This window comes from Bombyx mandarina, chromosome 20, assembly GCF_030267445.1.
Source record: "Bombyx mandarina strain Sakado chromosome 20, ASM3026744v2".
Taxonomy (NCBI): domain Eukaryota; kingdom Metazoa; phylum Arthropoda; class Insecta; order Lepidoptera; family Bombycidae; genus Bombyx; species Bombyx mandarina.
In genome coordinates, this window is record NC_143226.1 from 3,266,378 (window position 1) to 3,282,030 (window position 15,653).

The following is a 15,653-nucleotide window of genomic DNA, read 5'->3' on the forward strand; positions in this document are numbered from 1 at the left end:
GTAATTTGGAAATGAAAAGAGTCCATTTCTTTTGGGTTTACATATATTTATTAGTACAAGTTTCCCAATTGACAGTAAACAAAGAGTATATTTTTATGTATGTGTTGTGTCAAATACATGGTAGTGTGTGTAATGTTTTCTTTATTGATTTAAAGTATCTTTTATGCATTAATTGAAAAAAATATTAACATTGTGCACTCCTTCTTTATATTCTCTTTAAATGTGAGAAATTTCATACTCCTCCGTCCGCGCAATTTTCGTACAAAGGGGTACAAAGTTTTTGCTTCACGTATTAATATATTTATTAGTATGTTAACATTTGTGTGTTCAGGAGTATTCCTGGTTGTCCGTTGAAAATATAAATATATCCACATTATTAAATTGTACGTAAAATTCCTAAATTAATGGCGGGAAAATTACTTACATTCATCTATCAAACGATATTAGCCTGCACAATAAATTTTTTCATCTGTTATTTAGAATAAATTTAGTTTATTATACATAATAATTTGATACGCGAGTCAGTAATATATCAATTAATTCGATTAACAATTTTTGTAACAAATCCTAACCTAACTAAATCATCGCTACCAACTGTCACGCATATAAAGCTATATATAATACTTTAAGTTTAATTTAAATAAAATTAAACCAAGTTGTTCTTAACACGTTCGCTGCGGCAAGTAAAATCTTAAACTTTTGTCTGGTGCGGCGGCGGGCCAAATTGTGCCCTCAATGATTTTTCCGCCAGTGCGTGGTAGGTCTTTTTCGACACGTCAGCACAAGGTTAGATTAAATTGCTATAACTTTGCGAAAACATAATGTAGGTGAACAGTTTTTGGACTGTTGGAAAAACCTTGAACCCAACTTCTTTAGATTTGATTCGCCCCGGGATCTGCCGAACAGAAAATGAGAAATAAACCAGGGAAAGTGGCGGGTCGATATCAACCAGAACCGCACTAGAAAGTATTTTTAGTTGTGATGGGAAAGACAAAAATAAGGGGATATCGAAAATAAAACAGAATTAAAGTAAATAAATAAAAATTGTTTATTTAATTATTTATTAATGGCTGTCTTTAAAACATTTCGCACAAAGATTTTGCTTGCACATTCTGCAGTATGTTTTATTTTTTTTTACTTTCCTTTTCACCTCGGAACTCTTCATGGTTTCCCGCAGTTTTTCATTTTCTTGAAGGAAAATATCTCCTGACTGCTGTCACTATCACTATCTGCACCGAAAATTAATTTATATTCCAAAATATTTATCTTTCTTTTGTTGCCTGACATCGTGCCTTTAATTTTAAGGAATAAAAAAAACGTGACGTACGTCAGTTCCGATTGCTTGCCCAACACTAACTGGCGAGGCGGGCGCTCTGTGCGGTATCGGGCCGCCAACAGCCTGTTGGGACGGCGGGCCACAATAGGCCTCCTCCCGCACCGAGTTGATATTTTTTACTGTCAGTGCGTGATAGGCCGATAAAGGCCTGCCGTGATGTTTTTATAGGGAACACCTATACTTTTGACCACAATCTCAAATATATATTTGTCTTTGTCGTACCTTTACAAACACCTGAGATAATCGTTCCGCACCAGCGAGAGGGACATAGTTTTCTTCGTCCGCACCAGGTGAAATTCCGCGGCAGGCTGATTTGGGCCTGTTCCGCAGTGAACGTGTTAAACATAAATATTTTTTCAATATTAATTTTAATTTTTATTTTCCTTTTTATTAAGCTTGTCCCATAATTATTACTATTAGTGTAATAAATAATAAATGATTAGAGTGACATGACTGTCGTAGGGCTGGTTTTCCTTTTTTGTTTCCATCAAAGCGGTCAAGCATACGATCCACCCTATGCTGAATGGTCACCATTGCTCATGGAGCTCAGCAACGCTATGGCCACTTTCAAAGCACTGCTGCACTATTATCGAATTTAAAGTAGAATTGTTTACGAAGAACAATCACAATGAACGAGTAAGATCGTGTAATAAAAATCAAATCCAAATACATTATAGTTAGTGTGGTTTCTGGTGGTAGGGCGTCTTGTTAGCCCGTCCTGGTAGGTCCCATCAGGCCGCCTATTTCTGCTGTTAAATAAAGAGATGGGCCAAGCGCTTTACTATAAAACTGAGACTTAGATCTTATGTGTCCACTTGCCCGGTGAATCTAGACCCCTCGATGTCACTAGTATAGGTAGGAAAACACAACACGTGACCACAAAGAAGGGATGTGTGGCAAGGCAAACTTTTAGAATTAAGCGCACTTCCATTATTCAACATCATTATTCATAAATCATAGTCATCGCCATCCGCATTCTCTAACAAATCAACACCCCCGCCGAGAAGGCGAGGGGTTTAAGTCCAGGCAGAGTGGATCGGCCTGAGGATGACCCCCCAAGGGTGACATGCCCCCGTCAGAGGACATGAGGACCCAGAAGTGTCATGTCTCCAGATGGGTGGCGGCATTTACGTCGTTAATGGCTGCTCTCGGATAAACACATGAGGGCCGTGAGCTCGTCCACGCATATTAAATAAAAATACTTATACTAATGGATCGATAGGCTTTCATTAATTCAAGTAGTTCACAACTCATTACTTGCAACGTCCCAAAATAGATTATATTAATGACAATTGTTGTTACGAATATGAAAATATTGTTATTAGAATTTTTCACATGGCTACATCGAGCGAGCTCATAACTTAACTTACCTAAAGCCGGAAACGCCACAGCATTTAATCTTCAACATTATCAAAGTTCAATCAGTTCAAATAATTATTATCATGGAGGGTAGAGCTAAAGTGCACACTTTCCGTGTTTGAAAGTAAAAAATATGGAGGCGTTACCGTAGTAAGTGGTGTAGTGACAAATATTTCTTTTTTTCTCCTACAGACGCCGAAAGTTTTCGTCCCGCTGTACAGGGAAGAAAGTGTAACTTTTCCTCCCTGGGTACTTACTGACAAGTGCGGATGCGCGTTAGTGTCTACGTCTGCTCTCACGCACCTAAAATTCTCCGTCATTGTTGTGCTCGGGTAATTTGCAATATGTGTAAAAACACTAAACACAATATTAAAAAATAAAAAATAAAAAAAGGCAATAAAATTTAATAGTGAAGTATTAAACAAAGATGAGTTCATCAGACAGTTCTTATTCAGTAGTAGTTTATTTAAAAATTAAAAAACAGTTAAATTGTTTTTTTATGAGTATGGAGGCTCCGTCACCCCTACCCCCCGCCAGGGCTTCGTCCCTGGACCCCGGCTTGGTACTCCCCGAACTTTCGGCCTGGTAAGAGAAAAAATATTATGTGCACCGCGGAAAAAAGTTGGACATTTCCAACTGGACAGGAAATGTCCAACTTTTCTCCCTTGGTGCACAATGTACTATTATATATTATAAATATAGTAAGCTAAAATTTATTACATTAAACTTTTCAGTTCAGCACAATTAGCTTCGTTTACGAGTGCTACATTGAAATCATACAGCCTTATACGCTATCGCTCTTTAGGTGGGTTTTTCTGTTGTAACGCTCACAGCTGAATACATTTGCATTTTGCTCCCCCATAAAGCACAGTACCCCTTACGTCTACCCTACGTATTTATATACCCTATCTGTCGGTTTAGCACTCTGCTACAGATTAATGTCCGCAAACCAAATAAAGTCAAAAGTCTAAATTTAAAAATATTTTCCAGGCTAGTTTCCAGTTTACTCAATGTTAAAGCTTTTTTGTCCCTACGTAATTCGATGGTAGCCTAAAGAGTTATTCCAGTTACACTGATGAGTAGGTGAGCTCACGGGGCTCAACCTGGGAGGGAGATTTTGCTAATACCAGCCCTAGCAAGAACAGTGCTTCGCGTAATCTAACACCGGATCGAAATCCCGACCCACTGAGAAGATCCGGCGACAAACTGTATTGGGTCTATGTGGAGGCGTAGAAAAAAGAATCGTTTTAAAAAGGTCAATGATGACTGACGATCCGAGCGTGAGAAGATGTCCATTGTGGAAGCGATTGGGATGCTCTCGCTTAACGAACCTCTGCAAGAGACGAAGAGTCGCTCCTGATCATGATGTTCATGGAAAAACGAACGAAAGGTAAGATTAAAAGACATAAATTAATCATTTAGTGAAAAATATGTCATGAAGTCCGTATTAAAATTTAATTAAAATAACATAAACATTGTTCAGTTTCCCTGCCGCGGAATCAGTGTACAAAATGACTTACGAATATCGCGGGTGTAACAAATATGAAGTCGTCGTGGCCTAAAGGATAAGACGTCCGGTGCATCTGTTTGTATCTAGCGATGAAAGGGTGTTCGAATCCCGCAGGCAGGAACTAATTTTGGTAATGAAATACGTACTTAACAATTGTTCACGATTGACTTCCACCGTGAAGGAATAGCATCGTGTAATAAAAATCAAGCCTGCTAAATTATAATTTGCGTATTATTATTATTTTATGATACATTTACCACCATTGTGTTTGAGGTGATAATGTCTTATAAATCGATGAACACCGGCTGCACGCACGAAATAGTGTCACGTTCCGCCTGGAGTCTGAGCGTGTAAGCGAGAATGCAGAACGCGCGCTAGAGAGGACGATCGGCCAAAGCGTTGGTTTGTGACACTTTTATCTCTCTTCTCGCGTGACGTCAGAGCTAGCAGTTCGAATAGTTCTGCTACTGACGCTATCACTAATAACACTAAAACTACCGTCCTTAAACCGACTTTACAAACAACCATTTTATATTATCTATATATTAATACGTGAAGCAAAAACTTTGTATCCCTTTTTACTAAAATTGTGCTGACGGAGGAGTATGAAATTTTCCACACTTATAGAGAATATAGAGAAGAAGTGCACAATGATAATATTTTTTTAAAAGAATGCATAAAAGATACATAAATCAATAAAGAAAACATTACACACACTACGTACCATGTATTTGACGCATGCATACTATTTATTGTCAAACTTTTGTTCTTGACGTCGGTTGTCAAATTGAGAATAGATTAAATATTGTTTGTCTTTGTTAATATTTTTTATAGTAGTCTTGGCGAAATTTTTTATTAAAGACGTATAAAATACAATCATAATTGTGTACAAACTTACAATCCCAATTAATTATAGTCGAATTTCGACTACTGCGGGACCTCTAGTAAAAAAAAATGCATTAACCAGTCAGTGAAATATCTATTTCAATATAACACAAGGCAAAGAAAACCTCTCTTATCTATAATATTCATGCAACAATATAAACAAATTCAATTCTGCATACGAAATAACCTTTCCGTTCTCATAATGAAAAAGGCAATGGAGCGGTGTAGCACTACGCGATACTGCCTGGCCTTTGAATAAACATTTTTAATGATGTAATAAACTGTTATAGCACCCTTGATTTATTTAAATAGGCCTCACCGTTTTTATTAACTGCTCGAACGGGCTCGTAATAAACACGACAAATGGCGCACGGAATTGTTGCTTTTGAGGACTTTATGAACTAGTAGGTCAAAAAGTGGTCGTAGTTTTACAGAATAGCAGGAGATTAAGAAAGGTTAGTCTGCGTCTGTGTAGTGACTGATGCGTTGTTTAGTTTATTTTTTCCCTAAATCCTATGCCAACATCACAGAACCAGACATGTTTGTATCTCTTCGAAGATAATGAGTTTATCATTATAAATTACGACTATTTGTTTTACAATAAAAGTATAGAAGTCGAAAATCAATACCTATTAGTAAATTATTTGGTTTTCGTATTGTAGACATTTTTAGCATTTTAGTGATCAAATTATTTTTACATATTTTGCGGAAATTGCCAAAAGATTTTTGAAGAAACTTTAGAAATAACTACAACATACATAAAATATATAAATCAATGCTAAATTCACAGGACATAAATGTTATAAACTTATTAAAATCTATAAAAATACATGCAATGAAATATGTCCGTACGTTAATAAAACTGCGACTTTATACGTATTAATAAAGTCGATCTACTGACGGTTCGCGCTCAAAGGGTTAAACTGCTTACCAATCGTCCGTAGCTACGAAAATTGTTTCGAAATGTCCGAAGTCGTAGAATGATCCTATCCATGACCGCGACGGGGCAACGCAAAGTAGCCGACGCCCGAAATATGTCTTGTCGGATCCCCCGAATCCACTCTCGGTGCTTTAGGCCCCTGAAGCACCGGTCAACGTCTTCGTCGAACTCGTCAACTACGACGAACAGTTCGACGAGCGAACTAACTCATAGACACAGCCCACTGAGTTTCTCGCCGGATCTTCTCAGTGGGTCGCGATTCCGATCCGGTGGTAGACTTTTTTATGATTGACGGCTTACTGGTTGCCCGGAGGCCTTTCCAGTTTCACAAGGACAGGTGGGCGAGCAAGGGCTCAGCCAGAAGGGGTGGGGTTTGCTAACAGCTACCCGAGCCCCTCCAAGGAGACCTAACAACTCAAGAGTAGCTGCTTCGCGAATAAATCTAGTGAATGAAACTCTGCGAAGTACTGCTTTTGCTAGGGTTAGTGCTAGCAAATTCTCTCAGGTTAAGCCCGTGAGCTCACCTACCCGTCCAGGCGTAGCTGGAATAGCCCCTTAGGCTACCAGCGATTAGGTAGGAAAAAAAAGTACAGTGACAAAAACAAATGCGAGATTAAGTTTTATTTTACTCTACATGATTCTGTTTTCTTTTTTTAATTTATATTGTCCCATAAGCAATGTGAACACGCATTACGTCGCGTGACTTTTCAAGCGCGTGTCAAATTCCTAAATTACAACCCGCTTCTTATACCTACCTACCTACCTACTTAAATTTTCGTGTTATTACGAACTTACGAACAAAAATTGCTATTTACACACTTAGAAAATTTAGGTCAGTTGTTTTATTTTGTGAAAGAGAAAAATAAATAAAAAAACAACTGAAATCTTTAGTTTAATGAAGCAAAATTTACACGTAACCTCTTGTGAGTCCGCGCGGGTGGGTACCACTACCCTGCCTATTTCTGCCGTGAAGCACTAATGCGTTTCGGTTTGAAGGGTGGGGCAGCCGTTGTAACTATACTGAGACCTTAGAACTTTACTGGTGGTAGGACCTCTTGTGAGTCCGCACGGGTAGGTACCACCGCCCCGCCTATTTCTGCCGTGAAGCAGTAATGCGTTTCGGTTTGAAGGGTGGGGCAGCCGTTGTGACTATACTGAGACCTTAGAACTATATCTCAAGGTGTGTGGCGCATTTACGTTGTAGATGTCTATGGGCTCCAGTAACCACTTAACATCAGGTGGGCTGTGAGCTCGTCCACACAGCTAAGCAATAAATAAAAAATCTCAAGGTGGGTGGCGGCATTTACGTTGTAGATGTCCATAAGCTTCGGTAACTACTTAACACCAGGTGGGCCGTGAGCTCGTGTATCTACCTAAGCAATAAAAAAAGCCCTACGAAGAAGTCTCCGTTTTTCTAATTCCATCGCAAGAGAAATACGTACGAGGCGTGTTAGACCACGTTTCGCAGCTGTTAAAATAATGACTACACTTTAGAATGCGTTGAATATTCTGACTATGTGTGTAGTGGTCCCGTAGTAGTCGAAATTCGACTATAATTAATTGGAATTGTAAGTTTGTTCACTATTATGATTGTATTTTATACTTCTATAATCACAAATTTCGCCAAGGCTATTCTATAACAAAATATTAATAAAGACAAACCATATTTAATCTATTCTCAATTTGACCACAGACGTCAAGAACAAATGTTTGATAATAAATATTAAATACTATGCATGCGTGTGTGTGGTCAGAGCACGGAGGGCCCAATCTCGGCGGTCCGTGCTGGAGTCGTGGTCCAGACGGCTGGCTGATCCTTCGGCTGGTCGTAGGACCGTCGAGGCGATTCGCCCGGTCCTTGTGGATTGGGTGAATCGTGACAGAGGACGCCTCACTTTCCGGCTTACGCAGGTGCTCACTGGGCATGGTTGTTTCGGTGAGTTCCTGCACCGGATCACAGCCGAGCCGACGGCAGAGTGCCACCATTGTGGTTGCGACTTGGACACGGCAGAGCATACGCTCGTCGCCTGCCCCGCATGGGAGGGGTGGCGCCGTGTCCTCGTCGCAAAAATAGGAACCGACTTGTCGTTGCCGAGTGTTGTGGCATCGATGCTCGGCGACGACGAGTCGTGGAAGGCGATGCTCGACTTCTGCGAGTGCACCATCTCGCAGAAGGAGGCGGCGGGGCGCGTGAGAGACGCACAATCCCGCCGCCGTCGAGCGGGGGCCAGGGAGGCGGATTTCGCCCAAGCCCTGGCCCTCTAAGTGTTTCGGGTCCCCCTCACATGTCGGTCTGGGGACCGGCGAGGGGGGCCTAAGAAGACGACGTGCAAGCTGCTCTGCACGCGTTTTACGCAAGAGCATCCGGGTGATGGAAGGCCGGCTATCCTCGACCCACGCTGGTTCTGGCCCAGCGGGGTATTCCGTAGGGTAACCCACTCTAACCGGCGCCATCTAGGCGGGCTTCGGACAGTCTGCCGACCGAGAGAGCTGGTGGTCGTGGCGCCGACGACCGCCAGTCCGGCGTCCCGAGGGGGAGGGTGATGGGAGAGATGTGCTCCGCACTAAACGCTTCACTTTCCCCCCTTTGCCTTGTCATGAGTTCTGTCTCATGCAAGGTTTGGACGTTGGTTGTTGAGCGACAGGAGGTTTTAGTCAGTTCGACTCTGACATACCCCGCCCAGTATCCCCAGAAAAGGGCGGAAGTCCGGCGATTTCCTCCTGACCAAAAAAAAAAAAAAAAATGCATGCGTGTGTGCGTCAAATACATGGTATGTAGTGTGTGTAATGTTTTCTTTATTGATTTAATGTATATTTTACGCATTATTTTAAAAAAAATTAGCATTGTGCACTTCTTCTCTATATTCTCTATAAGTGTGGAAAATTTCATACTCCTCTGTCCGTGCAATTTTCGTAAAAAGGGATACAAAGTTTTTGCTTCACGTATTAATATATAAATGTTCTGTTTAAATACAAATTACGGGCGCCGAATGAAATAGCACTGTTTGTCTCAAAGAACTACATTAAATTTCTTCAAACGCCAAGACTCTTTTGCGCATAAATAATAAAGAGGATGACAAATTTTTCAAAACTGCATACACTATGCCGGTTTTATTTTAAAACTGTTTTATTTCCTATCTAATCGTTGGTAGCCTAAGAGGCTATTTATAATTCACGCGAATAGAGTGAGCTAAAAAAGAAAAATCTAATATATAAAAACATATATCTAATATTAAAAAAAAGAAAAAAAGACATGCCCGCTCAGCTTCTTGCCAATTCTTCTCAGGAAATTTTGCAAATTTTTGTGAATTGGCGGTAGTTCTTTTGACGTTCAACAAGTTAGTATGTACTTTCATTTATGTTGAATTTTTTTTTATTTATTTGATTTGAGCTCACGAACTCAACCCGAACTAGAATTGCTAATACGGCCAGTATTGCAAGAGCAATGCTTTGCTGAAGCAATAGAAACATATTAATCTTATCAAGTTTAGGATACGAACTGATAATTATTTACGGATTCATCTAAGCAGCCGATCAACTGAAAAAAAAATACAGTCATAACAGTTTTAAAGAAAAACTGTTATGACTGTACGAGTTACGTCATGATTGAGAAGCAAACAATAAACTCATTCATAACCACACTTTTTGTGTTTCAAAGATACAAATCTATATTTTACTCATTTTCAAAGGAATCGCCTGAATGTTTTATTTAAAAACATTAGTATGTTTCTCTGGCGCATTAAGTATAATAATGTTTGTCGACAATGTCGTTGAAACTCCATCACACTAATTACGTTTAGGACGGTCAACAAAAAAATTCAAACTTTTTATTGACAGCGAACATCTTACCACCCACGTGCTAAAAACTTCTGGATGCAATAGCAAGATTCAAAAACTATCGAAGTTTAATTGGCAAATCACGTAATAATAATAGGCTTTGGTTTTGATTAATGAAGAAAATATGACCAACGACTTCAATGAAAAGGGCAGAAAGATCCTCGAATGGAGACCACGTACTGGCAAAGGCAGTGCGGTTAGGCACCTACCAGATGGATCGACGACCTGGTGAGAATCGCTGGGCCATGTTGAATACAGGTGGCATTGGACCGGCCGCACTGGACATCAATTGGAGAAGCCTATGTTCAGCAGTGGACAGTGTTGATGATGATGGCGATGATGACTTCGATGATGAACGAACAACACCGTGTAGCAAAGAAAAGTAATAAATTTGCGTTATACTAAAAACGAATTGTAACGGGTATGGACAAGAACATGACGTGGCCCTTTCTGTCGTAATGCAGTCTCGTGTTCGGCTATAAAAAAGTGGGATAGGCCTTATAAAATACAAATGATACTTCGAATTTATCTGTCATGGTGATGTTTACAAATAAATCAATGTAACTAGTCGATGTTAATTAGAAATACACTACTAAGGATAACTCAAAAAATACTGGTCAGATCTTGTTATAACAAGACAGAAGCTCTAGCTTTCAAATAAAAAAGAATCAAAAATTTTGTTTACATAGAAAAAAGTTATGAGGTGGCACACAACAAACGAATAGAGAAACTGCATTTTTTTTAAATCGGCTTATAAGTATAGATTAAGTTTAAGTTTTTTTAATCGATCAAAATTAGGAAGAAAAAAAAATTGGTATCGTACATATTAAAAATAATTATAATGATTAATTAAATACGATTTCGTTATGTTTATGCAGACCGTATGCGTACTCGGACAAAAACCGTTTGGAATTATAACCTCGACGTGTCTCAGACAATAAGGGTAGTTCAGAAATAACAGTTCAATGGGACACCTCACGATCATATCATTAAGTGTAATAGTGTTTTTTCCCCGCCCTGTTCGGTGGTAGCTTTAGGGCTTATTTCAGCTAAGTCTGGACGGGATTAGTGATTGATACGCGTACGGATACGCGAGACTATTTGCGTTCAAATGTTTTGAGCGTCAATTTAAAATCATGAACCTCTTGCTTTGAAATTTCTGTGCTTTTTTATCGACATTCGGAACGACGGTTAATGTAGTGCGTGTCACATCGGCAAACGTATGTAAATACGTAAAGCCTCTATGCTACCTACTTGTTTAGTATAGAGGTTAAATTGGAAACGATCGAAAAAATATTTATTTGAAACATCACTTCGGGATGAATGTCCTTTGCCTTAGTACAATATTGCCTATTAAAAAAATTTGAATCTATAATAATAAAATGACGAGTATGTATGTACATATTTGTGCTTAAAGCTAAATGATATTTTCAATTTGCGTTTCCCACAGATACATCCCACTGAGTTTCTCGCCGGATCTTCTCAGTGGGTCGCGTTTCCGATCCGGTTGTAGATTCTGCGAAGCACTGCTCTTGCTAGGGTCAGTGTTAGCAACACACCCGGCTTGAGCCCCGTGAGCTCACCTACACGTTAGGGTGAAGCTGAAATAGCCTCTCAAGGCTATCAGCATAGGTAGGAAAAAAAAAACAAAAAACAAAATGCGTTTTGTTAGTAGATAAATCTCGTTTCGGGTTAGAAGAATCGATGTCTTATTTAGACTCAACATAAAATCAATTCGCAATCCGAATGTTTTTTCATTCAAATAGACCTTCATAGGTGTTTTTAAATCGTTATGACTTTACCAGTGATCGGAAATGCCATTTTTTTTTGTTGTTGCTTAGATGGGTGGACGAGCTCACAGCTCACCTGGTGTTAAGTGGTTACTGGAGCCCATAGACATCTACAACGTAAATGCGCCCCACCTTGAGATATAAGTTCGAAGGTCTCAAGTATAGTTACAACGGCTGCCCCACCCTTCAAACCGAAACGCATTACTGCTTCACGGCAGAAATAAGTAGGGTGGTGGTACCTACCCGCGTGGACTCTCAAGAGGTCCTACCACCAGTAAAAACTAATTACCACTAAAAACAATCGACAAGAAACTCTGGTGTCTTTGCGAGATATTACTTACATAAATTTTCGAGTGACAACGGAGAGTGAATTCACAATAAGTATATGATAAAAAACTGTAGCTTTTAGGGCAAATTATTTGAATTTACTACTTCCACCAAAATTAGTGAAAATATCAATAAGTGATTAATATTTTGTGCGCTTAGATTAGGTAGTATTAAAAGTCGGTCTTTTGTCAGATTTAACCCTTTGAGCGCGAACTGTGGATAAATCAACTCTCTATTAATGCGTACAGAATGCGAATCATCGGAATACCGACTACTTTCACAGTTTGATTACATATTTTATTATGTATCAACATGTACAGACGTGTCTTAGCACGCGTATGTATAATAAGTTTTTTTTTTACATTTTTAATAAGTTAATAACATTTATAAATAACCATTTAAAATGATTCTTATCGATTATTAACCATTTAAAACGATTAAAATGATTATTATGATCGAATTTATGTCACCGACTATTATTTGTTTTTATATGCTTACTTTGTACATATGGTGTAAATAAAGTGTTATATTATTATTATTACTATTGCTGTGAATTTAGCATTGATCTTTTTAGTTTTATAAGGTACTGTTTTTCAAAAATCCTTTAACAATTTATGCAAATATGTGAAAATATGCTCATCACTAAAAGGGTTAAGTAGTAATTGTAACTATCGATTTTCCAGAAGAAAATGGGCGTAATATATATAAAAAAACGCAATGCTTTCGAATTTTTAATCAACTATTTTACTATAATATATTGCCTATTTATTTTAAATTGAATTAAATCTTAAATGCCATCGCGTTTTAATACTACCTAATTTTAAATAATTAGTTATTATTGCATACGGCCAACCGCTAAACTTTCTACTTGTTTTTCAACAGAACAAATATTTTGTGACACTTATACATAAACACTGCTTGCATTATTTATTAACGTATCCATTATTTATCATGATTTCCGTACTATATATATAAAATACATTTAATATAAAATGATCTTGATCTTGATCAAATCAAGAGAAGGATCCAACTGGGCTGGGTGGCGTTCGGCAAACTGCGTGGAATCTTTTCATCGCACATCCCACAGTGCCTGAAAACGAAAGTTTTTAACTAGTGCGTCCTACCGGTAATGACTTACGGAGCCGAAACGTGGACACTCACAGTACGGTTGGTCCGTCAGCTCAAAGTCGCTCAGCGAGCCATGGAAAGGCCATGCTCGGAGTTTCTCTGAAGGATAAAATCCGGAATGAGATTATTCGACAGAGAACTAAAGTCATCGACATAGCTCAAAGAGTCAGCAAGCTGAAGTGGCAGTGGGCTGGCCATATATGCCGTAGGACTGACGATCGCAGGAGCAGACGGGTTCTCGAGGGGAGACCGCGCAGCGGAAGACGTAACGTGGGACGCCCCCTGGCTAGGTGGTGCGATGACCTCCGACGGTGGCCGGCAAGAAGTGGATGAGGAGAGCCGCAGACCGGGCTCAGTGGTTTGGATTGGGAGAGGCCTATGTCCAGCAGTGGACGACTGTGGGCTGTTGATGATTGATGATAATATAAAATATTTATTCACTAGAATTTTGTATACGGAAAAAAACACAAACTAGAAAACATTTAATGATTGTTTTTGGAACGAAGTTCCTTATCGCGCGTTGTGAAAGGGGGCTAGACGGAAAAATTTCTTACGAAAAGTTGTCACGACACTTTTTAGATCCGTCATTCTGACCAATCAACGTGTAGGCGCTTATCGCGTGACACTGCTCGTATCCGATTGGTCCGCGTAATGAGTACAGTTTCTTGAGATAGCGTTTCAACAATAGTAATTTAGTTCATAGTATTGTTTTTTTCTTCTTCATAATGCCGTAATTTATTATTATAACTTATTATTAGCCGTAATTTATTATTATAACTTAAAAAAAATATTACAATTCCTTCACTAATTAATCTAAAGGAACTTCGTCCCATCCGGGTGTCCCTTGACACCTCTGAAGTTTTTTTTTTAAATATCGTACGTGAATCTATTCTTTTTTTTTAAAATAATCGAAGCTGAAAAAACCCGTTACGCCAACCGTCCCGCGTTTTCAAGAAATATCAACAATCTATCATCAAAGTCGTACTGCATTAAATGGATCATGTCCAAAGTGATTTTCAACAAGAACCGGCGTCACTCAAGCATCGATTTACTGAATTATAGAAGATTTCATTTCTTAGACAGGTCAGTAATCGAGTTACGAACCAATCTGTCTTGAATCTTAAATAAATAATGATTTGATAAATGATAAATAATGACACGCTAATCTTCGATTAACAAAATGTTGATCGGAGGCGCTAATGATTTGTAGGTACTTTATATTATAAGGGTTAAGGTAAACGTGTTGAATTGATAAAAAAACAAGTTAATAATTTACAACAATTGTTCGCTCAATGATCGCACAACGACCAATTAGCATTGACCCTTCAAGATTTGAAGATTTTGATTTTGAAGTCGTCGTGGCCTAACGGATAAGACGTTCGATGCATTCGTGTTGAGCGATGCACCGGTGTTCGAATCTCAGGCGGGGTACCAATTTTTCTAATGAAATACGAACTCAACAAATGTTCACGATTGACTTCTACGGTGAAGGAATAATATCGTGTAATAAAAATGAAACCCGCAAAATTATAATTTGCGTAATTACTGGTGGTAGGACCTCTTGGGAGTTCGCGCGGGTGGGTACGACCGTCCTGCGTATTTCTACCGTGAAGCAGTAATGCGTTTCGGTTAGAAGGGTGGGGCAGCCGTTGTAACTATACTTGAGACCTTAGAACTTATATCTCAAGGTGGGTGGCGCATTTACGTTGTGGATGTCTATGGGCTCCAGTAACCACTTAACACCAGGTGGGCTGTGAGCTCATCCAACCATCTAAGCAATAAAAAAAATTGTTTTACTAAAATTATTTAAATATTAAATAATACTTAATTCGTTACTAGCTATTATATACAAATGCTCACAGCTTCTCTGATAAGGATAACAAGCTTATGTGCAGCAATGGATGCCTATGGGCTGATGATGATGATAAACAAAATTAAGAAGAAAACGGGTGATAATCATAAGAGAAAATACTTAAATGCTTTATAGTCTTATGTATCTAAAGCATTGTATATATATAATACTAGATGTACCCGCCCGCGTCGCTTGATTTAAGATGGGTAAGGGAAGTTGTTTTTTTTTTTAAAAGATATATTGACAATAATTAATAACGTTAATTTTGAATGCCCAGCGAAGCGGGCGAGTACAACTAATCAATAATAAGTTGATAAAGTCTGATGTTTTAAATTTAGCGTTTTTGACATTAGCGCCCCCACAACGATTCTTATCATTAACGCCCCCCCAACTGGAGTACGGAGTCCAACACTCATATAAATATTAGCCTATCCATTAATTACATGTAATTTCTACATGGATACTAAGCTTCAAGTCAATCGGATGCATGGTTCAGTAGTTATAACGGAACATCCGTAAAAACCACTGTAGATTTATATATTAGTATAGATTGTCTCAGGTTTTCGCGAGAGAGATATTTAAAATCTCTTTTTTTTTATTACCGGTTTTTCTACCGGAGCTCATAGATATCAGAACCCTTAGCACTCAAACACCACCACAACTTTCAAAAAGAAAAGCATAGCTGCACT

At 38.7% G+C, this 15,653-nt stretch overlaps 1 protein-coding gene across 4 annotated transcripts in view; it reads left to right on the forward strand.

Annotated features, from left to right (window-relative positions):
• The first annotated feature begins 3,881 nt into the window (after positions 1-3,881).
• The window catches only part of LOC149500631 (protein tyrosine phosphatase domain-containing protein 1), a 28,212-nt gene continuing 16,440 nt past the window's right edge, over positions 3,882-15,653 (forward strand). The window contains exon 1 of one of the 4 annotated variants that reach the window (XM_089735770.1): positions 3,882-4,085. In XM_089735770.1, coding sequence (XP_089591896.1) covers positions 4,058-4,085 — 28 coding nt within the window. In that variant the 5' untranslated portion in view covers positions 3,882-4,057. Of the gene's footprint in view, positions 4,086-14,053; positions 14,196-15,653 lie in introns of those variants that run through there. The other 3 variants (XM_089735768.1, XM_089735767.1, XM_089735769.1) reach the window with 3 other exon arrangements.